The sequence below is a fragment of the Haliaeetus albicilla genome, chromosome 4 (assembly GCF_947461875.1).
Source record: "Haliaeetus albicilla chromosome 4, bHalAlb1.1, whole genome shotgun sequence".
NCBI classification, from domain to species: domain Eukaryota; kingdom Metazoa; phylum Chordata; class Aves; order Accipitriformes; family Accipitridae; genus Haliaeetus; species Haliaeetus albicilla.
In genome coordinates this window covers 52,134,200-52,159,854 of record NC_091486.1, presented here as the reverse complement: position 1 = coordinate 52,159,854, position 25,655 = coordinate 52,134,200, and the positions used below count along the sequence as shown (strand labels likewise).

Below are 25,655 nucleotides of genomic sequence, written 5' to 3'. Positions count from 1 at the left end.
AGATTAGAAATCTGCACATCAGTCAGACACTAGTCACTAACTCAAATGAAAGCTTCTTACTAGAAGGTTTCTGGTTTCCTGAGATTTGTACATTTAATAACAAAATTTTCTTACCTCGCCAGTAATGTCTTATTTTAAATTATTTAATAATTTGATAATTTAACTCATAATTGCTTATTTTAATAACAATAATTTCTTATCTTGTCATTCTGAAGTTTGTTGAAATTCAACCCAATGACGGAATTGGAATTCTTCTTCCCCTTGAAAGCCTGACATTGGACGTTATCTTTAAAGCTGACAAGGCAAAAGAGTACAGCTTTGAACTAACCTGCAAGTCAGAGATCAATAGGTATGTTAAGAAACTGATTCAGTAATATGTAATCTAGAAGTCTAAATCACACTGGATTTCCACTGTTAAGCTAGTTCAGAAATTAAATCCCTGCCTACTTTGAAGAGGTAAGGCTAGGAAAAAAATGTGAGGCAGCTAGGAATTCTCCAGTTGACAAGAGTTGCTCAGTGCCTGTTAGTTTCATCCTTCGTTTACGTGTCTGTCTTTACTGACATGACTTTTCATATCTCACCCAAAATTTATCCTTGTTGCATACCCAAGCTGCAAGTCTGCCCCAGGTCATCTTAACCTGCAATGTTCTGCTTGCTTTTCCAGTAGAATTACTGAAGGATTTTTTTTTTTTTTTTTTTTTTTGGTAAAAATGCTTCATACATTAAGCTAATGCTACTAAAATAATGATGGCATAAACTTTGATTTGACTGGATGTATTTCCAGAAGTTCACAGAGGAAGAATTCAAGTAGGGACTCTAGCCAATTGTGCATTAAAAATAGATAGTATTATTGTTCATCTTTAGGCAAAATTCCCATTGCAAGCTTGAAATTCTGCTTAAATAGGGACTACAGGATTAGTTCCCTATTTTCCGGGCTGATTAAGAGACTATTTTATGCTGAGACAATTTATCATGTGTTTATTTTTAGACAATTCAAGCTGTCATGCAAAGCAGTTGGAGTCCACCCACCTCTTGAATTGTCTCATTCCTTAGTTCAGTTTGCTGCAACAGCTTTAAATGGTGTGTCTACAGCAAAACTGTATGTGATGAATTCCCATGCGAGTGTCAACCACTTCACTCATGCTGTCCCAAGAATTGGCAATGGGGAAGTTGCCCCTGTTGGACCCACTTCATTTGAATTCTGTGTGCCAGAAGACTGTCCAGTGACAATTACACCTTCTGTTGGAACTGTGTTGCCGGGGAAGGTAAATTCACTTTAAACGTCAAGTGTTCTGCCAAATCTTTTGGTCATCTACATCCCTACAAATGTTGTCACTTGTAAACGAAGCTCAAATGTCAGCTATTATGAGAATAGCTGGAATATTTTATATTGTTTGAAATAATGTTTTAAAGCAGACATGAAGGGTTAACCATCTAATTTGGCTAATGCTTAATGGGAGCTTTCACCCTGAATGTTCTTTCCCCAGTGTTGTCATTAAGATTTATTTGAAGAATGTTTAAATATCAACAATAGTGGTCATGTAAAACCAGCCCACTGTAACACAGTGGACTTCCAAAAAAGCTGCAAGTGACCTTATCCTTAGGATCATCTTATTCACTTGGAAAAAAAATTGTATTTTATTTGTTAATTTTTTGCTGTTATGTTTATGCTCCTATTGAGCTTTGTAGGTATAATGCATGTATGAGGGCTGAATTTTGCCTATCATTCTTGTGTATGCTCTTGCACTCCCAGAAAAGCTTGATTCAAGTGTCCTTCAGACCAACATTGTCAGATCAGCTAATCAGAGAAGAGGCAGTTCGGAGGCTTTGCAGAGCAGCTGCGACAGGGGCAGAAATACAAGTAAGGAATGCTAAGAACTAGCACATGCTGTTGGTCTGTTACTTCCAGATATTTGTTTCTCTGGATGGTATTTTTATCATAAAATTATTTGCATATTAATGAAGCCCAAACTCACGATCCATATAAGACCTGCCTATAAAGGACAAGAGTGTGACTGTGCTGGTGCACTTAATGTGTAGTCTGTTCACTGAGTAATAATTTAATTTCATGCTAACAATTTCAAAAGCATTCCTAGAGGATTTTCTTGCAAATGCTAACTGCAAGTACTCTTAAAAAAAAAAAGTTTCTATACTTCTTGCAGATTAACAGCATACATGGACTTCATATGCAATGCTGTGGGTCAATTAATTTACGTAAGCACCTATGGTTGTCTTTAATTATGAGATAAATAGGTAAAATTCCCATGAGAGACAGTCTTTTTACTTGTCTGCTCCAATAGGGGAACTCTTTTTTTAAGACGGAGTAAAATATGTCCATTTCAACTTAATTTTACATTATTCATAGAATCATAGAATTATTAGAAACGTATGGGATAAATGCACTCTGTCACCTCTTAGGTTCTGTAGCCTTGGGCCAGGGACTGTGTATCTGTAAACTGATGTCTTGATTGGATTACCAGTGATCACCCTCAGTGTATAATGTCTCCGTGTGTGTATTTGCAGAAAAGGAAGAAAGATGAAAAGAGAGAGGGAAAGAAATTAAGCATTTCCATTACCAAACAGCAGTCTTGCAGACAGCTTGTAAGGGATGGAGGCAGTAAATACCTGACTTCTCTGTGTACTTCTGAACAACCACAATCCGAAGACTTAAAGCCTGAGTAAGTCAGCAAAAGCATCTTGTACTACATAGACAACATTCTCTTTATAAGTAGTGTAATAAATCTACTAAAGCCTATAGGTAGACAAGAAAGCAATCTGTGGAGAAGAAATAGCTTTAGCTATGTTGCAAAGGCTGTTTCCAAAATTAGTACTGCTTTTAAGCCACACAGCTGTATCCTCTCATGTAAGGCAAAGAATCCCTTTATGCATCAGAGGGATTGAAGACTTCAAAGAATATATCAGAAAGCATGAGATGTGACTGTTTGGGCAAATTTGGCTGAACCAGCAAGGGTGTTATTTTAAAGGGCAACTAGAAAGCTGAATTTAGGTACCAAAAGAGACTACTACTAATACATCTTTTTCTGAACAGGTTTAACAGAGCTGAATACATTCAGCCCAGATGGAAACCATCTGATGGCCCATATCCATGGGTTGTTTTTTGGGGGGCTTACATAGTCCATCGTATCAGCCATGGTCATCTTCAGTCTTGGAAATGTAAAAATGTGTTTTTTAAATAGTCATTTTACAATATGTGTCCCTCAGTGAGAATTAACATTAATAGCACGTGCTGTCTAGAAACTTGGATATTTAGATGCAAAATCTGATACTTGAGGTCCCTTGTTTAGCATATAATTCAACTTTTTAGAACCACACTTCTGCCTAACCTGAGGAATTTAGAAGTGTTTGAAGTAATTACATGCTTAAACACCAGGCATTTGGCTGTACTGGACATTAGATATTTTTGACTAAAATCCCATGTCCATTGCAATCCATTAATTATAATTTTTAAATACTTTCAGTACAGGTCACAAAAGTAAAATTTATATTTGAAAACTCCCATTATGAAGTATAGCTTGGCATATTGCATTACAGAAATGTGACCATGTGTGATTACATATCATTGAAATGATGTGGAAGTACTGGAAGACACTGGAATACTTAATGTATTCAACATAAGGAAATCGTACTGAGTTTAACAGTATAACATCTATTCAGTATAACATCTATTATCTGGGTTTATAATTTTTATTCTCTTTTGGTGAGAAAAGCAAGCTGCTTAGTAGGGTAGGTCCATTTCTATGTATCAAGACAGTTGCTGAGTTTCACTGTTATGCTCAATTTTGAATATATGACCAAGAAACAGTAAACGCAAATAGCTCAGTAGGTATCTATTTGATTTTTTTTTTTCTTGCTCTCTCACTTACTAAGATGATTCTTATTCTTGGATTTTCTAGTTCAGATGCTTATATGGTAGCCCAGGCTTTCCTGATGAGGAATTTCAGTGGGAGGTTTGAAAAATTCATCATACCGTGCTTTGTTGCAAGTGGACAGATCGATGAAAAGAAAGGCTCTGGAAACCTAAGCTGCAGGTATTTGCAATTAGATGTTTGCAATTCATGATAGTTCAGAAATTTGAGGGGGAAACGGTGGGCATGTTAATTTATTCATTTGGGGAGGAAATTTGCTTTCTGATCTTAATTACTTCATAGGTCAGTGGTAGAAACTCATGCTTACAACCCACTAGTTGGATAAGAATCAAACACATAAATATAAAAGCAGCTTAAAGAATAGTTGTATGAAAAATTTAAGCCAGATTTAGTTCATATTTCTGCTTAGGCATACACAAAAAAGTCAGCTGCCAAAAATTATGTATTGACTTGTAATACCAATTTAATGATCACCTGTGATATGAACAGAATAAGAACAGATTTCTGACAATAGTTTTTATTTCTGTATGGTCCAAGAGCAAATATCCTTCTACTATCTCTCTAGCCCTTACAACACTTTGTACTTGGAGTTGCACTGTCCAGCTGTAGCACCATCTGTTGTGATCACTTCAGATAATGGAAAAAACACGGTCAATTTTGGTGATGTTGCAGTAGGTATGAAATTTGAATTAAAGTTTTGAGTTTTTTCTGTCTGATGTTAATCTCTTCTGAGCATAGTATTGCATTTTCTTTTACATTGTTCCCTTGATTTTCAGAAGTCAATATAGAAATTAGCCCTGTAATAGGTAATTAGGTGGAAAATTAGGAGCCTATGTGGCCAGCTGAGGCATGTAAAAAAGCAGACTTGATCCCAAAACATGGAATCGGAAGCTCTACAAGTGACTGTCCAAATTTGAAAGTATTTTGGTGAGCTTTGACTAGTGTATTAGCTATAGAAATGGAATGAATGTTTGGCCCAGGTAGAAGCATGAGTAAAAATGAGGAATGGTAGTGCATGAGTGAGCATCATCACTTTTTGAAATGTTTTCGTTCCTGTCAGGCCACAGAATGATTAAGCGAATTACAATACAAAATATCTCCCCAGAGAAGCTGGAAGTATCCTTGTTTGGAACATGTAAGTTAATCTGCCATTCAGCTTCGGTTTAATTTGACTCTTTATCTCTAGGAGGAACTGTTTGACACTAAAGCAAGTAGGAGGTAGCAGATTTCAGACTGAATACACATCTTTCAGAGTGAGGCAGGTGATGTGAAGGATATATCAGACGAGCCTAGGTGACCTACTGGAAAGCTAATTCCATTCCACCCTTTTAACTGCAAATAATTCTGCATAGAGCCAAACTTGAGAAGCACTTAACCACTTTCTAAAGAGTATAAGGTACTGATGACAAAGCTAGTTTCACTACAGTATGACATAGTGTGAAATGGAACCAACTCCTTAATTTTTGCACAATGCTTCTCTGAATTTCTGAATATCTTGTAAGAGGAGGGTACTACACTGGCTTGTCTGGGTTAAACTGTGTAGGATAATATAGGAGAAGGCGTGTCCTGGATCTTGGGCTGTTAATGACCCATTCCAGGCAAAATCTGAAAATGGAGTTACGTGGAAATCTTATTGACTGGAAAAGGATCTTGCAGCTATTTGAATTCAATGGGGGGAAAAAAAAAAATTGGATTAGTTCTTCTTTTCTCTGAGTTAGTTACTGAACTCTGAAAAAGCTTATAGACAGTTGGTTTGTACGTCTTTGGTCTGAACAATACTTAGAATCTGTTCTTACATCTTTTTCCCCAATCTTTGTTTATAAATTTTTTCCTTGAGTTGCACTATTTTAGCTAGGATTCTCAGTTCTGAATCCCAATGGTCCCTTCCTGTTGGTCAGACCAGTTGGAATGCTTGAGCCAGGTGAAAATAAAGCCCTCATCATCTCTTTTTGTCCAAATGAGAATAAATGGGTGAGTAAGAGATACAACAGTAATGGAGTAAAAGAGGAGAGATGGAGAGATGTAACAGGCTGTGTAATATACACGTATTACTGACTGGAATAAGGCTGTATAATAGTAAGAAAAACTTGTTACCTGTGCATAGCCTTTCCCAACATTTGGATCTTTGTCTATGCACTAAATCCAGAAGTTCTGTAGTAATGGCCCATTCGTGGGAGGGGGGGTCAGTTGGGAGGGATGGGGGATGTTTTCCTTCAGCAAATGGGCTAACAGACATCCTCTTGGCAGTTTTGTGAAACGCTGGACATCCGGACGGCAAAAACCAATCTAACCCTAAGTATCACTGGTTGTGGGGTGATGCCATCAACTGTTTGCTCTGTGGAAGAAGTACTCGATATGGGATATGTCATAGCCAGAGAGAAGGTGACTTCCACATTCAAGGTAAAGCCCTCTGTGCTGAACCAGAAAGCAGATCAGCAATTTTTGTAAGGAGGAAGAGGAGTTCTGTAGTTTCTAGTCTGGCAGAACATAAGGCTGAGTGGCAAACTGTAGACAAAAGAATATAGCTTTAAAAGCGCATCTGGCAGAGTGATTTGGTGCTGAGAGAGTTTCAGGCCAAAGGTAACAAAGCTGTGCAGGGAGGATCTCGTTAGCTGCTTCTGTCCTGCCTGCAGTCCATACAAAAAATAGAGATCCAGTACCTTCTATAAAAGAAAAGGAGAAATGGTCTGTGGGATTTTCTCTGTAGATCTAGCTGGTATGCAGAGGGATGTGAAGTCAGAAATGCCTTTGCTTTTACCAGTGTTAGAAATATTTGCTCTCTTTCTTTAATCTCTCCATTAGTACTATCACAACTGAGGCTGCTCTGTGTCCACACAAAGCAGTGACAGAGGTACGTGGGTGAAATGCAAAATTGGTCCTACAAAGAACACATGAGGGTCTGCCACGGTACAGTCTAGGGAAGTTTAACCGATTCACTCATTCACATACTGCAGATGCCCACAGACTGAGAAACAAGCCAAGATCTAGGCATAATTTTTCTCCTCTCAGATTTTGTCTGTCAATAACCCAAATATATTACTTGCTGCAAGACTCTTAAAAGGAGCCTGTTCCCTGTTGTTGGGGGGCAGGGGTTGACATGATCCATTATGGGTAGCAATAACACATGCTTTTGGTGGCATCTGGGTACACAGTAGTACAGTAATGCAGTGAAACAAATTCAGCCAGTTCACAAACTATGGATCCTACAGGCTTGATAATCAGTTTTCTTAATGAAAATGCTGTTGTGTGAATTAATGTCTTCAGATCCAGAACACTTCCACGCTGACCCTGCAATACTCCGTACAACTAGATTCACTTTCATCAACAAGGGACAAAGATCAGCAGAGACTTCCATCCTTTATTACGTCCTCTTTACAAAGAACAGAGTTTGTTGGTAAACTTGGTTTTTAATTTTCTCTTTTTCTTTTGTTAAAGACTCATGAAGTATAAAGCAGCATTACTTGGCCCTGTTAGATCTACACTACTGTCAAAACCTGGGGCATCACATTGCTGAAATTAAAGGCATAATTCTGTTTCCCCAGTAGGAGCTGTACTAATTCTTTCAGTATAGGTAGCTGTAAATTTATGCAGCCTGAGCAAATATCCACAACTAAGGAGATAGCAGTGTTTGCGTGGGTTTATTTAGATTCAGTAATTGCATACTAAAGATTACATTTAGGGATGTCCACCTCTGTAAAAACACATTAGAATATAGGAGGGGTTTGGTGATGCTTCTTTAGTACCTCTAGAGATGAATGCATTAAACTGATAGATGGATTTATCTGGTATTTCTAACACCCTGTTCTGCTGCAAAACCATGTATCTGGTCTTATTTATTTGCTGTTCCAACAAAAATTAAATGGGTTTAAAATATATGAAGTAGTAAAGCACAGCTGTTGTCCTTTCTTATTTGTATCCTCATTTTTATTTACCAGGAACACAGAACTATAATGGCTTAAGTGTGTTCAGCATCTTTCCAACAGAAGGAGAAATTGTTGCTGGGAAGAGTCAGGATTTTATTGTTACTTTCAGTCCTGATCATGAAAGTCTGTACTATTCTGACCGTCTCAAGTTTGTGCTCTTTGGCAAGGTGAGACAGTCAAGATACCTGGATTATGAAATCAATGTCTGAATATGACCCACGGTGATTTTTACCACCATGGGTCTTAACAGGAGTTTCAAATAATTATATCTAGTAGACAGCATTTGTAGGCAGAAGTATTATCTTTATTAGATTAGGTATAGGTAGGAGATGGCAGGTTTGGGGCCCACTGACTTTTTTTAAAGTTTTAAATATTCCGTTATTAATCCATAGCAATAGTGACTTGGGATTCAGTCCTGTTTTCTGCCCAGCTGTCCGCACTGCGTAAATGAGAGGTGATGGGAGCTAGGCTGCTGCCACACTGCTGAGCACAGCTCCAAGTGGATTCTCTGCAAGTAGCATTTAAGGGCAGCGGAGAATGAAGCAACACCTGCGCCGTGCAAACTGACAGGTGCTCTGAGGTCCAGGAAGCTGCTTCTGCAGTCACTCAGCATGAGCAAGGAGGTTTCCATCTGTAGAGCAGCAGTTGAGCTTAGATGGAGCCCAGGTCAGGATACACAGGCTGGCAGCATAGCAGGTGGCTTTATGCCGTGTTCCAAAAGAGACTAACCAAAAGCTAATGAAGGGTGCCGACTAATGACCATCAGCAGGCACTGCAAACACAGAGCAGAAACTGGTAGTGAGCAAGTGAGCACTGTTTCTCTCCTTGCAAATTTTGTATCTCTGGATTATCTTTGGAATTACAGTTAAGAATGCAAATTGGACTAAGTTGAAGATGAGTGGAGACTGGTCCTAGTTCACAAACTAGGCAGATAAGTTTTGCCTCTTTCAGTGGCTTTAGTATAAATAGTTTTTCCAGTCCCCTCCTGAGGCACGTTGCCCAAGAATGAAAGGTTGTTTAAAACAGAAGTGCCTGAGCGGACAAGACAAGGGGAAGATGCAGGATTCTTGCATTAGAGTACAGGGCCTCTTGGCATTTATATAGGCAGATGATGTAATAATTTCTATGCAACTGATGCTGCTGTGTCAGTATTGCAGTTACATTGGTACTTAAGCTGTAGCTGGCATGTGAAGCATTCTTGTCTTATATAGAAAATAGCCCATGTGATCCACCTAAAGGGTGCAGCAAGAGATCATCCAATGTTTGTGGAAGGGGGAGTTCCGCTAGATGTGCCCATTGAGTCCTTGGCTGTGACATTACCTACGTCATCACAGAAGGCACTAGAAGGAGGTAATGTGCTACCACTTACACTTTATTACAAAACAGTGAGTGATAAGACACGATCATGTTCCTCATCCTTTATGAAAAGGTAAATTAAAGGTAACTCTTCCAGAATCAGAACAAATAAGCACTATGGTATAGCCCGTATTTGTAACATACAAAAAAAATGCAGGAAACTTTCTCGTAAGGAAAGATTTTCTCTTCATTTTAATGCAGTTATATCTTAATGATGATCTTCTTTCTTTGCAATTTACCTTGCAAAAAAATGATTGTAATTTAATGCTACTATGACATATTAAGATGCATTTGCTTTCTGCCACTTCTATAAAATTATTTCATATGTAATAATGTATCCTGGAGTCTCCCGATTCGTACTGTTATGAAACAGACACAGTTTCGGGGTTTGAATTTATCCTTCCTTAATTTCTTTGGACAGGATCTGTGTTCAGAGACAGTATATAACCAACTCATAGCTCCTGAGCTATAAATAAATCCAAGCACATACCGTACGCAAGTAGGAATATAGTACACACAATGTATGTGCCATGGGGCTAGAAAACAAGCATGAATCTTGATAAACAATTAACAATTACAGTTTGCAATTGCAAATTAGCAAAACCTCCTTTTGCTTCACTGTAAGAAGGATCTCCTTATCTATGCCAACTCATGAATTTGCTACAACATCACTTTGTTTTGAACCATCCTGGTGTAATTTATGCCTGTTCCAAACTGGTAATCGCTCAGTTTTGACTGTCTTGGAGTTTACTTGATTTGTATTTGTTTAGAGCTACAAGAACCAGTGAAGTCCATTCTCCTCATGCTGGACTATATCGAGGGAGAGAGTTCTCCAAGGCCAGCAGTGACAGAACTGAAAGTTGGAGCTATACAAACAGCTCAGTTTGCATCTAAGAAGGTGAAGAAAATAAAATGCGCAGTTTTATGTCAGATGCTATAAGGAATACTGACAGTGCACAAATGGCTACTAGTTCCTTCTGTCAAAAATTCAGTCTATAAATTAAAAAACACAACTTTCAGCGTTTCTGACAAACTTTACATTATAAAAGCATCAGTGTTTGAAAAGAAAAGATTATTTTTCAGGGGCTAGTATGAGGAATTAGCATTATCATATTAAGTCAGCAACAAAATTAATTTAGCAGTTTCCTTCCCTAATTCTGAAATACATAAGTTTGAGCACAGAACTGAATTACAGGTCTGATCCTGTTATTTCAGTATAGTATTTTGTGACAACTCGACACAATGAACAAGATGGATCCTTGCAGTTTCAAAGGGCAGAAGCTATCTGGCAAGCCGTAGGCCCACATGTAGCATTTGGGCAGTGCAGCCTTTAATAAACAGTCATTGTGTTTGAAGGAGCAGAAATGAGGGTGTGTTGTGTGTGTCTCTCGTAGAACGTGGAGTTCCGTTTTGATAGCCTGCCACTCCTGCAGCAGAAGGGATTCACTATTGAATCTGTGAAGGGAACGATTGAGCCTGGTCAAGTAAAATGCATCAGTGTTTCTTGGGTGCCACCTGCTGACTTTCGGGTAAGTTACAGTTGCTACAGCATGTTGCTGCTTAAACTGGAAGTGCGTGGCAGCTGTTTTCACCGACTTGTAGGAGCAATACAAAAGCTGATCTTCAAGATGTCAGCAGTACGGGCTGCTTTGACACATTGGGATGACGGAACACGTGTGGTTACCAAGGGGAGTATAGGCTGGTATAAACACTGATACGAGAATAAAAGCCAGGAACAATATGTGTGATTTGGAGGCTTGCTACCTCACCATAGACTTCATTCATCTTGTGTGATGAAAAGAACAAACATTAGTCACTTGCATCTTACAGAACTTAGAGTAACTTCTTACAGGTCACTGCATGACGTAGCACCAAAAGGCCAAAATGCTGCTGCTGTCAACTAAAAGGCACAGCTTTGATCACACTGAAGTGAGCTTTTTAATGCCCTCTGTGTGAGAAAACCTGCGGTCCTGCTGACACAGAACTAACTTTACACGGATCATTCTGCTGCAGTGTTCACATTTCTTTTGGCCGTGGGCTGCCTTTCCTTTGGTATATTCCTGGAAGTCAGTGGGGCCTTTTGGATCCTCCATTTTATTAACTGCTTTATGAACCCCGTTTCCCTGGCTACTTCTGCCTTTTTGTATTGCAGAGCCTAGGTATGAGGTCCAAACATCTCTACAGGGCTGTGACTGCCCTTCCTGATTCATCTTCCTGGGCATTCATGGAGACTGAAAGTATTTACTCCCCTGCTCTTTGTTGTGAGCTGTGTGTGGGATGGCAGAATGAGTAGCTTGTTCCAAAATTAAGATTGCTGCTGTCATGTGCAGAAAGAAGGCAGTAGAGTTCCTGGCATGATGTGTCAGGTTGACATCGTGCCTCTTGGTAACCACTGGTTGTTACATAAGATTTAACACTAACTGATGGCTAACAGGATCCATTTCTTTCCCAACCCTCACTGCAGCGTACTCTGTTGCTGCTGTGCCCAGTTGTCATGGCTGTAATGTGGTGACGGTATCTGTAGCACTCTGGAGATGATAGAATGCTTAGTCATTGCTACTTTACTTACTGCAGTATGAGCGTTGCGTGGAAATATAAAAGAGCCAACACAGTGGGAAGTGAGGTAATCTATAGCTATAACTGGTACATCTTACAACTGAGATGTGAAATACTCGGTTTAGAACTTGATCAACTAATTTTTTTCTATCTACAAAAAAAATAGGTTGGATTTATGTGTGGATTTTTTTGTAGGCCGATGACCCTCTGCTTGTGACAGCCCTCCTGACCTTAAAAGGTGATATTAAGGAATCTTACCGAATTCTCTTCATGGCAAAAGTTGTGTCTGCATATGCTCCCACTAAGTGAGGGAACCAAGCTAAATGGAAAGGAAGAATGGAGGCTTATATTACTGGGAAATCACTGGATCTCAGTTGAAACATGGAAAGATTTTGAGATTGTTGCAAATGTGAGGGGAGCAGGGAAGCGGGAAGGAAAGTAACATGTCATATTTCTGCTTTTTTCCCCCAAAATTTCTATGTAAACTCTGTTTCCACTAGTTTCATTTTCAAGCCAACTCTGTGACAATAATCTTGTGGCAGAAGAAAGAATTGATGAGGGGCCCAAGTAGATAGATCTGCTGTTAATCGCAGTGTCTTCCAAAGGTGGGCATTCCCTCAGGAGGAGTTATCTTTTTTTACATCTGCCTGGGTGAGTTTCAGACAATGTATCTTTTTCCAATTTCAGATGCATTTTAATGGTTTTGGAAAATCCTTGACCTTTTCCCTCTTAAGGCCAGAATAAAGCTGCTTATTCAAGTCTCCTCCAAAGTGTTTGAGCAGTCATTTTTACAAGACAGTATGAAATCTTCCTGGTGACACATGGTCAAGGAGGAAATAAAGACCATGCTGTTCACTGAATCGCTGGATATTGTTAGACACTTGCCCTAGAACATGGCTGTCCAGAAACATTGTATTTCTATATTTGCTTTCCTCCGAATTCTGACTAAGAGCAGATTTCTGTGTGTTACTGGGGAAGTTGGAGTGCCCTGCAGGTCTATATCTTCTGTCAGGAAGCAGTAGCTAGTTCAGGGAAGAGAAAAGTACAGAGGCGCTAGGCTATGGAGAATGAAGGGACCAGGAAGTTAGGAGACATCATAGATAATCTTTCAAATCTTATATCACACTCTTTCTTGAATCACAGTAAGTCTGTGGCAAAATTCCCTCACCACTGCTCCAAAGGCATATTGCCATTTGGCCCTGTGTAGCTGTTAAAATTGCTTTAGATTATGCAGTAAGAAAATAGAAACAGACTGTTTGTAAATATCCCTGAGGTAAAATGTGTCAAGCTAGTTGGACTGCAGGAAAAAGCAGTAAAGCAATTGTCTCAAGAAATACGTTAATTAGTTTTCCCCCTTCTATAGAGGAAGCTTGTATAACTGATGAAGAGGGGTTCCTTGTTTTCCCAAAGACGGTACATTTGATCCATTCAGATCTGTTCTCATTTAATAATGGATCAAGTGGCTGCGGAGTTACTTAACTCTTCAGTCTAAAGGACTACGAATGCCGGAGCAATAAACAGTCACCAGGGGAGGAGGCAGGAGCAGGGAGGAGGGTGGCAGTGCTAGCCAGAGACAGCTCTGCCTTCGTAAGAGAGGCACCGAGTACTTCTTTCTGCTGGCACAGCTGGGGCGGTCGGGTGGAAGTTGAGGACAATGAAGTTTGTGTGCTGGTTCTCTTACAGTCCTTGCAGCCCTAAAAGGGAGATTAAAGTCCACTACATAGAATGAAACTGTTGCAAATAGTGCTGCACAGTTGACAGTTACCTAATGATAGGGAAGTTTCCAGTAAGCAAGGAAGGGCACCGCGTGTTGGGGTGGAAAGTTTATTTCAGGCAGTTAATGTGGGGGTATCCGTTATGTGAGGATCCTTTGGATTTCACTCTTGGAAACTGAAAAGTGACGGCTGAGAATAAATTAGTCTCTGGACTCTCATAACCATATAATCTGCTGAAAATAAGTCTAAAATTATCTACCAGGAAACACCCCTGTCTTAGGAACCTGCTGCTTCACAGAGGTCAGGTACAGTGAAAAAGCATCCAAAGGATTAAAAAAAGTAAAAAATTTAAAGAATACATGTAAAGACTGTAGTGACGTTCAAAAAATGTGGAGGATGCTTGCAAGAATAGGAAGGTGGCTTAGTAAGCAGAAAGAAGGTGTGTACACAAGGACTAGCTGGTCCAACCAACAGTATTTACTTGGACACCGAATCTGAAAGACTCGTAACAACTTCAGAGAGCTCTGGATGCGCCCATTCAGGTGTAGAAGTTGGATGGTCAAGCACACAGCATTATATTGGTGCACTCAGAAAGTTAAGCTGGTTATAAAGAGCAGCTGCCATTGACCGGCTTAAGTCATTGTCTGTACTGAATAGCTTAAAAGGTAAGCAAAGGGTGTAACCTATTTTTAACTGCATTCTTTGGACTTGATCTTGAGAACTTACATGAATAATTTCTCAGACTTGAAGTGAGCATAAGGTTCTGAGTTTCACTGGTCAAAGTTCCCATGCTTAAACCTAAATGTGTATTCATTTTCTCCAGGGGGAGTGTTGCACTGTGATAATAAGAATAGGTTACTATTTCTGGAGTACTGAAAATAAACTGTGCTTGCAACACACCCGCTGACATTCTGTAAAACACTTAAGGAAATCTGAACTTTTTTTACTCTCTTGCATGAGAGAAAAGCCTGTTATTTTATCTCGGGCCTCGAAAGTAATCATATTTGACTTCTTGGGGGCATAATGGCTGATCCTTGCAGGACTGGGTTTTCCTTTCCTATTGGATTGGTTTTGTTCTTTTGGCACACATAATTCAGTGTTCCTAGCTCTTGCATGAAGCAATACACGAGCAGTGAGGGAGATAAGCTGGTGCGAAAGGGAAAAGCATATTGATGTGGGAAAGCAGATCCATTGTAAAACTTGACGCAGGCATGCAGACTATGCTTCTTCATCTGAACACAACTAAAACTTGAAAGGTAAAAGAACAGTTAGTTTTTCTGCAGAAAGTAGCCCTTGGATGTTTTGCTATTATTCAAATGAGAATTACCACATTTCACCAAGGAATAGAAAACAGTGGGATCCTTTCCAGAAAAAAAACAACTAATCCTCTGATGTATTTGCTGCAATTCTCGGGCTTGATCTGGCATTTGAGTTTGTCAATCTAGAGTAAAAACGTTGCCCTTACTAGACATCTGACAGAGCTTGTTTCCTTGACTAAGCTGACTGAAGTGGAAAAGTCAGTGCCTAAACCCTGTGACAGTTGTAGGCTTTTTCACCAGTGGAGCTCTTTAGTTGCTTAAAACCTCTTGCTTATGTGCGTGGATGTTGAGCAAGCAAGTCAAGGATTCACTAACAGATGACTTCTAACACAGAAAAAACTAAGATAATTTGATTTAGATTAACCTGGTTACTTTTGCTACATTTTTAATTGGTGCTGAGCCTCTTTAGAATCTTCACAATGCAAATTTGCAATGATCCGCAGCGCACACTGTCAGTCTACTGAAAATTTAGGAATCCTATGTGGATGCTCCTACCCAAAAAATTCTTATGTATCATGGATATGAAAATAGCTTCTTATCTTTCCCCAATACAGGAAACAGAGATGACTGACTAGTGGAAACAATTCTGCTAATTTAGACACACCAAGCTGAACTAGAAATAGTGGGTTCGTAGGTAATTAATTCCCTGAGGACATTGCATTCTACTTGCATGGCTTAATGCCAAGTTCACAACCACCGGAAGCAGCTCAACACAGCAACTCTAGCCTTCATACAAGTTAATCTCTTGAAGCAAAAAACCCTGTTCAATACTGTGCTTCCAAAGCAGGTTATCAGCAACCATAGCAGATTTGGTATTAAAATTGCCAGGAGATTCTAAACATGTAATCTGATGTTACCATATTATAGACTCCAGTAGGGATGGAGCCCTTATTGTGAGGATAACATGGAAAATGTAATCTCGGAAATATATCTAAGATTCCCAGAAGCTTAAGTTTTCTGCTCCTCTAACTGCATTTCTGAACATTATGCTTTCAGACTGAGTTTTGCAGCTGTGATCACTTTTGGGTTACTGGACACAGACTCTTGTGCTTTCAGATTTGGATCTAAATGCAAACATGTTCTTTTTGGCTTTGATGCAGTGCTAGTTTAATAAGAAAGCAATTCACGTCCGTGTATGATCTTTATAATCCTTAAAAGCTGTATCTAGCTTATTTCTAAAACAGAAGGGAAGTGAAAGAATAAGTATTAGTGTCACACACATGTTATTAATACATGTTCTGCTTATCCAGTGACCTCAGAGATTGCTTCACACTTACAAATGCAGCTTTTCCTAAATGAGCAATGATCCCATGACCCTGAGCAGTCCTGTAGGAAAATACTTTAGCCAGTATGCCACATGCCATTACTAAGCCTTGAAATGCTGTTTTTGAGCCTTATGGAGCAAAAGTAGTGGATGTCATCTGGAGAATGGTCTATCGAACCCCAGACTTCCAAGCTACTGTGTCTATTGTTGCTCCCAACAGCATGATTGCCCCTGGTGTATTGGAGCTTATCTATGCTTCTTATAGAAGAAACCTCTGGCGACTTAAGTGCAAATATATTCTCCTCCTGTTGCATTAAAATCCTAAAAAAAAAAAAAAGAAAAAGTCCTTGTATTTTGTCCCATTCTCATTACTGGAGGAGCTTTTATATATGCACCTACAGGCACACCTCTTAGATATCAGGGACGTCAACAGATAGGTCAAAATGTCATTCTTTAGTTGATCTTCCCCTTTCTTCTCCAGCTGAAATCTTTATAATCCATTAATTAGCTCCCCTGCTTTTCAGCTCTAGGTGTCTGTCTTTTTGTTGCTTACCCAGTCATGCATCACTATCACGCTGATTCTCATCAAGTCTTATATTGACTAGCATCATTTTTTGCCATGTAACTGACCTCTGCTATGTTAGTGCTTCAGAGGTGTCTGACCTTTAAGTCACGTTCTGCTCTGAAGCAGAAATAATCCTTGCTCCTTCATACGGTGGATACGGTCGACCTTTGGCACATGTTTTGTTCTGCCCTGGTGACGGCAAGACTTCCATAACTCAGAGCAAGTTCTAGCTACGAAAGGGGCTTGGGGAGCTTTTTAGCACGATGGGCTACATACGATCCTATTAAACCAGCTAGACTTCACCCCAAAGAGAACTGCAGGAAAGCTGTCATTTAGAAATGGGCCAAATTGCTATAATGATCAGTATAATCATAGCAATGAAACATTTCTCTGTGAAATTTCGACCGAAGAGTATCAGTGCTAGGGGTTGAGGATAATGATGTGCAAGATGACCATAAAGAAACATGCAGACATTTCAGCTGAATTTCTACGTTTGAAATGTTGGACGTGGTTCGATTATCTTGGAGCAACCCGATCTTCGGAGAGCAGTCAACACCTTTTCAGTCACGTTTCACGTGTTTCAACGGGAGCATTTTTTTGACGAGGGAAATGCTCTGCTTTCCTGAACCTCTGTTCCTTTCGAGTATTTCTCATTCCTTTTTCATTTCTCCTTCCACATCTCTCTGACACAGCGCAGGCACAGGGCTCCTGTCCGGTGGGCTGTCTTCTCTCAGCCTTCCCAAAGCGCTTCAGGGAAACACAAACCTCCGAAAGCCGAATTCTCTCCGTTCTACCCAACCTCGCGGCCCTCTGCAGGCTGGCCAAGGACGGGGATGGCGGGGGGGGGCCGGCGGCTCTGCCCCGCTTTCCACCGGCACCTTCCCCGCCGGTGGGAGCGGGCGGGTTAGCGCCGTCCCTCAGCGAAAAGCCGCCCGCCCTCGCCGTGTCCATGGCGGCTGTGCTTGCCGAGCCCGGCCGAACCGAGCCGAGGCCAGCCGAGCCGAGCCGAGGGCAGCCGAGCCGAGCCGAGCCGAGGGAAGGGAGGGGGACGCGGGGGCGGCCCTGCCCGGCTCTCGCCGTGGGACGGCCGGCGCGGCTGGGTCGGTCACGGCAACCCCGCGTGATAATGGCGGGTTATTTATTCAGCTGCCGGCGGCGGGGGCGGCCCCAGAGCGCGGAGCGCGGACCTCGGGCTCCCCGCGGGCTCCGTGCGGTGTCTCCCGTGCGAGGGTCGGGCGCCGCGGCCGCTCGGCTGGTCCCTGAAGCGAGTCCCGCTGCGGCGGCGGCCGTGCTGCTGCGTGGACGACTGGAACCGGCTGCACCGCGGGACTCCGCTAAGCAGATGCCTCGGATAAAACAGGTGCTTCTCCCTTGGCCGCCTGCTTGTCGGTTTTGCCCGTTCTTAGGCATCGCGCTGTTCATCCGAGAGTAACCGCGAGAACTCCGATCAGTGAGTAATCGAAATCTGTCAAATGTCTGCTACCAAACCCGTTCCCGTCACGATCGAGTGGCGTTATCGGATCAGAACGATGGCTCGCTGGCGGCCATCCGTTGCTGCTACTTCTGTTATCCCCGAGATCGTTACTGGTAAACTTACAAATTTGACTTGGCTGGCCTTGCTCTGCAGACCAAGGTGTACGATCCTGTCTTTCACAATGACTCTGAAGTGTCATCTTCTGAAAAGTCAGTTTGCCGATCCCCCTCTGTGGCCAAAAGCCTTGTTCTGTTGCGTGAAATCCATTGCATGCAACTCACTACGTACGATACTGTTGCGGCAGCTGCACCCCTGAAATGTAATAGAAGCTGTTCTTTTTTTTTGTACTGTAAGTAGATCTGGAAAAAAACCATTTCTGTCTGCACTGGAGCTATGAAAAAGTAATTTAAAAATAACTGGGGGAAGTAGGCAGTTGTCTTAGGCTGCCATTTCAGACAGGCCTATGGTATTAGGTACCTCATCGCAGTTAACTTTAAATAACTCTTTGATTTGTTTTTCAAGAATCCAGCATGTGTAGTTCCCTCTCCTAAGCAACAGTAAAGTAGCACTTTGTAAAAACACTTATTGACTCAGAAGCCAGCTTTTACAGTGGGATTATTTGCATGTTCTCAGCTGGAGTAATTTTACAACTCTGAAGAACAGTCACTCCTCTGGAACTAAATCTAAAGGGGTTTTGCTCCATACTCTCACTGATTGCTTTCCTTTTTTCACCTCAGAAATTGTGTGAAATTCATTCCCTGTCATACTGTTTGACTGTAGATATTTAAATTGGTGAATCATCTACCTTCCTTCACAGATGCCCTCAGAACATGTCTAACTGGACAAGTCTGTGGTATGTCTGGTAAGTTTATTATTAATCTTACTAACCTAGAATAATTTGAAAGTTATTATGAACAGTAATTGTAGTAAGGCAATGGAAACGCTCTTCTCTCAGACAGGATGGAGGAAAGGGTTTCTCCTTGGTTTTGTGAAAGCTTGCAGCGGAATATATTACAGATGAGACCACAGGGGAGATAAGGTGTCAGGCAGGGTACAGCATTCATCGAGGGATATGTCATCCTTCCTTTCTGAGCACCCTACAGTGTAACTGTAGGGCTTGTTTGTTCTTCCGAAATAGACAACTTTGCTGAACACAACGGCAGCTACGCAGCGTGCACTTGTTGGGGCTCGGCACTGTGTTGCCTAATGCACAGTCCTTGGCTCTCTCCCTTTTACGGGACAAGAGATTGTTAGCTTAGAGTGCTGCATTTCCATTCTGAACTCAAGCCGACTGCAAACCTGTTTACTGGCTGTTTGAATGACTGAAAGCAGGGAAAACAGTGCTAAGTAAAAGGGTAAGCTCTTGTCACAAGTGTGGATTTGTCTCTTGCCTCACACGTGCACTATAGGTATCCTAACATTAATTTCTGTCAATATATTAACTTTGATGGTAGCACGCAGAGTGAGTTGGTTACTTTTAGCTGTCATTCAGTCTGGACTAATTTTGGTTTATATTCTTCGCTTTCTTAGAACGTGCTGATACATACAACTGTTTAAAAATACATAGTTACATGAAATATTTTAAGAAGGCTTCTGTAATTAGGTGGCATTGAAATCGTGAAAGCTAAAGAGCTAGTGCTGAGATTTATACTGCTGAGATGCCTTTACCTAGGTGGTATCTGCCTTCATCAGAGGGCAGCAGCATCTGAAGGCATGATGATTTCACGGAGCACACTAGCCTGCAGCCTCTGGGGTGTCAGGAAATAACTGACTGGCTAGCAATGAGGTAATACACCTCGCACTGGAGGAATGTTTCAATGCGAAGTTCCAGCAGGGCAGTATGTTCTTCTCGGTTTTAAGTTGCCTGAAAGTGTTTTTCTAAAACAGTAATTTGCAAGAAAATGCATGAAATTTGTGGAAGTTTGAGGCCTTCAAATCTGACCTTTCTATCAGTGTGTATCATTTGTACACAATTCGTATCATTCTGTGTATCATCTGACTCATACTAATAGAAATATACTCTTGTTAAAACTAAATAAAGCAGTTATTAAAGAGAGGTTTATTTTGGAATCATGGTTCTTACGGGCAAGTACTACCTTTGGTTTAGAAAAAGAGTAGAATGCTACTGAGGCCATTTCTATACATATTTAGGGTGGAATATAATCCTAATGAGAAATTCAGGAGCATGATCTGTCACACAGTAATTCCTGTCAAACTACTACGAATGTACTTCAACTTGGTCCTTGGACCTACTTCTTTACAGGATTTTCAGGCATTTCTTATTACCTCATCTTTTCATGTCATGTCTTGCTGCTCACCTAGCTCATGAGAAGAGTGCATTCATTTGAGAAATTGGGGGGGTGAGAAGGTAGAGTTTCAACTGCGAGATGAACCTGAAACACTAGCACATTGACCTAGGTACACTACAAATTGTTAAATGATAAACTTCGTTAAACGATAGCTAGAGATAGAATTGTGTTTTCAAGACATACTGCAAAATACAATTTCTGTGCTCATTTATAAATATACGTCCTACACTTACGGAAGTTTGTACTTGTATTTCCTTCCAAGTACATACCCACTCTTACTGTTGAAAGCGGAGCCATTCTCACTGCATACAAGTTGAAAATACAACCCAAGATAATTAACATTACAGCCTCTGTGAGCCAGAAAGGATGGTCAGTAGTACTTCAACTTGTGATTAAGTGTTTGTGATCCAACTTTCTAATTCAGGATCCAGCACCCATTCAGAACTAAGCCTAGGAGGTTTGGCCTGTCTTTCACCCGTTTAGAGCGAAACTATATTCAGCCCTGGAAGAAGTAAAACATAAGCAATGAAATTATGATCTACTCCCTCCTTCTCTAAGGTTAATCTTGCTGTCTGTGTTCCTGCTCCTGCTCTGTGGGATCACAGCAAGCTGCATCAAATGCTGCTGCCGGAAGAAGAGGCTTCGAGTTGAGACCTTCCCTAGGCACCCTTATGATTTGACAGTTCCTGCTATTGACAGTGACAGCACTGCCCATAGCACAGTGACCTGTAAGTATCCTCTGGGAGTTAAATATCCAACAGTGCTTTGCTATTGAACGTGTGCCTAGAATGCTGTGTCTAGCCCTTGCAATAACGGGGACTTTCTGATGTACTCCCAGAACAACTTTCAGCCCCATAGCGTGGGCAAGAGCGATGAAGGAAGGTCATCAGGGCAACACAGTGAGTGCGGAAGACAAGTAGGATTTAATGTTATAGAGGTTAAAATAAAGTCTGAGGTGGGTTAACCTCTTATGTGTCATCTCCCACCTCTGTTCTTATTGCCATTCCCTCATTTTTTTAACTTTTCTGCCCATCTCACTGTCCAACTATTCCAGCCAAAGTTATCTCTAATGTGAGGAATTGTTCACAGCTATTCATGTACGAACCCGACTGAAACTACCTCTGTTACAACATACATGCACTATGTCAGGTATTTCACAATAATTACTGGATGGTGATACGCAAAGACATTTTGTCTTCTGACTGCTTTCTTTTGGAGAATGTATAGATTCCATCGTGGGTAATTCTATATTGACAGCTTTTAGTATATAGTGCATATCTTCTGACACCACAAAAACAAGTCCATAATTTCTTGGAGAAAAGCAGGATTAGCCCTTTATATATCATCATTCTATGCAGGTGTTTAATTATTTATTTTAATTCCTTTTCTTCACAGCATATAGCTCATTGCAGTACCCTCTAAGTGCCCCTATTCCTTCGATATTTATGGATATGGATAAGAACACTCTGTCCCCTCCAGCTTACAGTCTCTATGCAATGGACTTGCCACCTTCTTATGATGAAGCTGTCCAAACGGGTAAACAATACATTGAAGTAGCACAGATAAGCCAGAAACTCAATGACATCCCTGGACAGATGACACCAGGTGGGCTGAGTCCCATCCAGTATTCACCTGATACAATCAACGGAGATCCAGCAACACAGACAAATTCAGAAAATTCAGAAGATGCAACACAGGAACAGCCACGGCTCTGACTCATTTCAGACGGGGAGTAAAGGAAGGGAAGGACTAAGAGTTAAAGACGACATGAAAAGTTTGGTTTTGCAGGCAGGTTATGATGGAAAGATGTTTCCTCTCATGCGCTTGTAATGATCTGTGAGTTAGAAGAAATGTTTTCTGTGACTGTTGTAATCTGGTAAAGCTTCTTCAAGGATATGAAATGAAGTAAAAGGGCAGCAGTTTAAAAATGCCTGTGAAAGTGGGACATGAATGCTTGTTCATCTTCTGATTAAAAAAAAAAAAAAATTCCTTGTGTCCAGCATATGGCAATAAAAAAGGTCAGGGGAATTTTGCCGTCTTGGGAACATACATGGAGAGTCAGAACACTCCAAACAGCAAGTTGTTGTTCTGGAACAGGAGCATCCCAAACTGGAATTGAAAGGGAAATCCGAGCAAGTCACACTGAATAGCCTCTGTAGTTTCTCTTCTTTTGAGAACCTTAACTGTCCAGCAAATTGCTGGAGTGCAAATTGCTACATAATGGCACACACGTTCCTTAAACTGAAGGAAGATGGCAAATGAGGACAGGAAAGTGTGTGGAGGGAAATGCATTATGTTATGTTTCACAACTAGAGACAAGGAATGAGACATATAAGAAAAGATATTGTTGTTGTTGTTGTTCTTGGCCATGAGACCTGAAGTGATTGTTTTTGAGGTTTCTTAAATCTTTAAACTTCTATTTTGAAGATGAGCTGGCTTGTGGTGGGATCCTTTTACTACTTACTTTTGCCAGTTAAAGTACAATTTAGTCTCAAAGAGACATTTGCACACATGGTTAAGTATTACTAATGTGTTTCAAATATTTCAAAGATGCCTTATACTTTGTTATCTGTTCAGGTATCAGGGTCTCAGTCAGTACAGAAAAGGAAAAATCAAAGATTCCTGGCAGCTTTCACCTCTTTGGTACATAGATGAGCTCAGTAATGTGCAGGATGAAACAAAGCATGCTCTAGCTGTGCCATCTAGAATAAGTTATGAATACAAAATACCATAATCCAAAGAAATTACTCTAGGGATGATTCTTCATGAAGGACTAATGGCAAGGATAACTGCTATGCATCATTTTAAAATGGGGAGCTTGGAGTTGATTACAGCGGTCTCAGCATGTACAAAAATATGGGCTATGAGAGGCTTTTTAAATGACAACTCTTTCCCTTTCTTGCCCCTCCCATATTCCAAATAGTATGAATTTTGTGCACTCCTGAGTGGTGATTTTCTTTGAATCCACTTCAGCAGGGTGCTAATTTGGCTACATTTTAAGAACATGAGCAATCTACAGGATTGTTCATTGCTATGGGATTTTCTGTGGGATAAGAGCAGGAACAAAATCATGAGCACTAGGTGCTATTAACGAATGTAACATAAAGTGTGGAGTGCTAGGTCAGAATTAATGTTGACTGACCTTCTGCTAACAAGAATATGACTGATGGTTTTCATTTTTGCTGAAGTGGCTTTGGTAGCTGTGAAAAGGGGCTACCTTCTGCAGATATTTAGGTGTCTCTCATTAATAAGCAGTAGAAGTGGTGGGCACAAAACCTTGCACAGCTTTTACAAGACTATTCTCTGACAACCATTACTGCAAGAACTACCCTGGAAATAAGCACTAGTGATTTAAAAATTAAGATCTCTCTGCCAGCCAACAGGAGTGAGAGTAGAATCTCTGCTACACATTCATGGTGTGTGAGCTGTTCATGAGTCCGGCTCCCTAGAGAAGTGTTGGTTCTATATTTAACCTGTATATAGCTTACTATGAGGGTTGCAGGGAAAGATTGGTTTAATAAATCTGCTTCTCTTCTGTCTCTTCTCTGTCCTTTGTAATTATATTTCTCCTGTTTTATTCTCTCCTCTGCCTTCTTTTTCTGCGTCAAGATGGAGACTAGGCATAACCCAGTGTAGCTATTTGGATGTCTCTAGCTGGAAGAGCAATACATTCCCAGTCCTGGGTGTCTCCAAGTCACAAATACAGCAGATTATTTTTATTTATTGAACTTTTCCATCAGGACAGTACAGAGAAACAAATCCTGTGCCTTTCCAAAGAAGAAATACCTGTTGGAGGGAAATGGCTGAGTGCTCACTCACTAATAGAAATGGGAATATAAAACCAGGCAAATGAGAAAATAATGACTGACGCAAGAGGGCAGTCCTTCACTTTTCAACGTATTGCATTATATCAGCACTGGGAACAGCCTTGTAAGAGACGAGATCTTGGTATTGCAAAGAGGCGAGGGTGCTTCTAAGGCTCGGGTTTGCTCAGTTCTCCAGAGATTACTCTGCAGTGCAAGGACTGAGCTTGCTTGAGGAGGACGGGGGAATAGAATAATCACAACGGTTTGACTTCCCTTCCTTTCATGCTTTTGCTTGCACAATGCATCTGTCTTGTGAGTTGTCAGCAGTACCTGACAGACTATCTACCAAACTACAAGGAGATCTGTTTCATTTTGGTTATGGAGGACAATAGTTCTAACTGCAAGACCCCAGCCAAAACCCTAAATGTCCATGGAGGGCTTACAAATCAGATCTAACTCCATTACCACCTGGATTAATAGAAAAGCCTGTCTCACTCTGGGGCACCTCTGTTGCCAGTCTAGCCTAGTTAGAACTGCCCTGCAGTAATCTGTCGCTCGCTCGTGTCCTCTTAACTGCATATTTCCACAAGTAATTATCCAGACTAAAAGAAAACAGCTGGACTTGCCTCTTCTTTATGTCGTGGTTTAACCCCAGCCAGCAACTAAGCACCACGCAGCCGCTCACTCACTCCCCCCCCATCCAGTGGGATGGGGGAGAAAATCAGGAAAAGAAGTAAAACTCCTGGGTTGAGATAAGAACGATTTAATAGAACAGAAAAGAAGAGACTAATAATGATAATGATAACACTAATAAAATGACAACAGTAGTAATAAAAGGATTGAAATGTACAAATGATGCACAGGACAATCGCTCACCACCCGCCGACCGACACCCAGCCAGTCCCCAAGCGGCGAAAAAACCCTGCCCCCCCCACTTCCCAGTTCCTAAACTAGATGGGACGTCACATGGTATGGAATACACTGTTGGCCAGTTTGGGTCAGGTGCCCTGGCTGGGCATGAGAAGCTGAAAAATCCTTGACTGTAGTCTAAACACTACTGAGCAACAACTGAAAACATCAGTGTTATCAACATTCTTCACATCCTGAACTCAAAACATAGCACTGTACCAGCTACTAGGAAGACAGCTAACTACATCCCAGCTGAAACCAGGACACTTTACGAGAGTACAGAGTAGGCAAAGAGGAAGTAACACTGCAGGAACAGAGTTTCCATGTGTGTATGTAGGAAGCAAGTGTCATTTGACACAGCACAGTGAATAAAGCGCTTACTTTTTCCCCTGACTTCTTAGGAAGAAGGGCATAATCTGGTGTTTTCTTTCTAACACCTAAGGAAAAGTCTTGTGTCTTGCCCAGGCTCTTGCCTTATAACATGGTTCATTAATTCAAACATAAACTAATTGTTGAAATAAACTACTGACCTAATCAGCCTGCAGGAACACAGAATTTTCTTTGCACATCAA

At 40.9% G+C, this 25,655-nt stretch overlaps 2 protein-coding genes and 1 long non-coding RNA gene across 17 annotated transcripts in view; 2 read left to right on the top strand and 1 right to left on the bottom strand.

Annotated features, from left to right (window-relative positions):
• CFAP74 (cilia and flagella associated protein 74) overlaps positions 1-12,486 on the top strand; it is a 51,473-nt gene extending 38,987 nt beyond the window's left edge. For 8 of the 14 annotated variants that reach the window (XM_069782734.1, XM_069782735.1, XM_069782732.1 and 5 more), the window contains 15 exons: positions 216-349; positions 989-1,265; positions 1,754-1,861; positions 2,524-2,678; positions 3,915-4,049; positions 4,453-4,562; positions 4,948-5,003; positions 5,739-5,858; positions 6,135-6,287; positions 7,152-7,281; positions 7,823-7,977; positions 9,022-9,160; positions 9,937-10,064; positions 10,561-10,695; positions 11,918-12,486. In XM_069782734.1, coding sequence (XP_069638835.1) covers positions 216-349; positions 989-1,265; positions 1,754-1,861; positions 2,524-2,678; positions 3,915-4,049; positions 4,453-4,562; positions 4,948-5,003; positions 5,739-5,858; positions 6,135-6,287; positions 7,152-7,281; positions 7,823-7,977; positions 9,022-9,160; positions 9,937-10,064; positions 10,561-10,695; positions 11,918-12,031 — 2,049 coding nt within the window. In that variant the 3' untranslated portion in view covers positions 12,032-12,486. Of the gene's footprint in view, positions 1-215; positions 350-988; positions 1,266-1,753; positions 1,862-2,523; positions 2,679-3,914; positions 4,050-4,452; positions 4,563-4,947; positions 5,023-5,738; positions 5,949-6,134; positions 6,288-7,151; positions 7,282-7,822; positions 7,978-9,021; positions 9,229-9,936; positions 10,065-10,560; positions 10,696-11,917 lie in introns of those variants that run through there. The other 6 variants (XR_011324496.1, XM_069782733.1, XR_011324497.1 and 3 more) reach the window with 6 other exon arrangements.
• Positions 7,510-25,655, bottom strand: part of LOC138685216 (uncharacterized) — a 41,399-nt gene continuing 23,253 nt past the window's right edge. The window contains exon 4 of the long non-coding RNA XR_011324506.1: positions 7,510-8,582. This is a non-coding gene — a long non-coding RNA (uncharacterized lncRNA). The remainder of the gene's footprint in view (positions 8,583-25,655) is intronic.
• On the top strand, positions 17,657-23,907 carry TMEM52 (transmembrane protein 52). 2 transcript variants are annotated; one of them, XM_069782789.1, is made up of 4 exons: positions 17,657-17,945; positions 18,877-18,921; positions 20,927-21,096; positions 21,764-23,907. In XM_069782789.1, the coding sequence occupies exons 2-4, from the start codon at positions 18,890-18,892 to the stop codon at positions 22,081-22,083; spliced, it is 522 nt and encodes a 173-aa protein (XP_069638890.1). In that variant the 5' UTR covers positions 17,657-17,945; positions 18,877-18,889; the 3' UTR covers positions 22,084-23,907. The 2 variants fall into 2 exon arrangements, with proteins under 2 accessions (XP_069638890.1, XP_069638888.1); XM_069782787.1 differs by having other exon boundaries at positions 17,905-18,035.

Coding starts and splice junctions, on each gene's coding strand:
- TMEM52 (XM_069782789.1), top strand. CDS start 18,890: ATGTCTAACTGGACAAGTCTGTGGTATGTCTG. Junction 18,922..20,926: donor ACAAGTCTGTGGTATGTCTG/GTAAGTTTATTA, acceptor TCCTTCTCTAAG/GTTAATCTTGCTGTCTGTGT. Junction 21,097..21,763: donor TGCCCATAGCACAGTGACCT/GTAAGTATCCTC, acceptor TTTTCTTCACAG/CATATAGCTCATTGCAGTAC.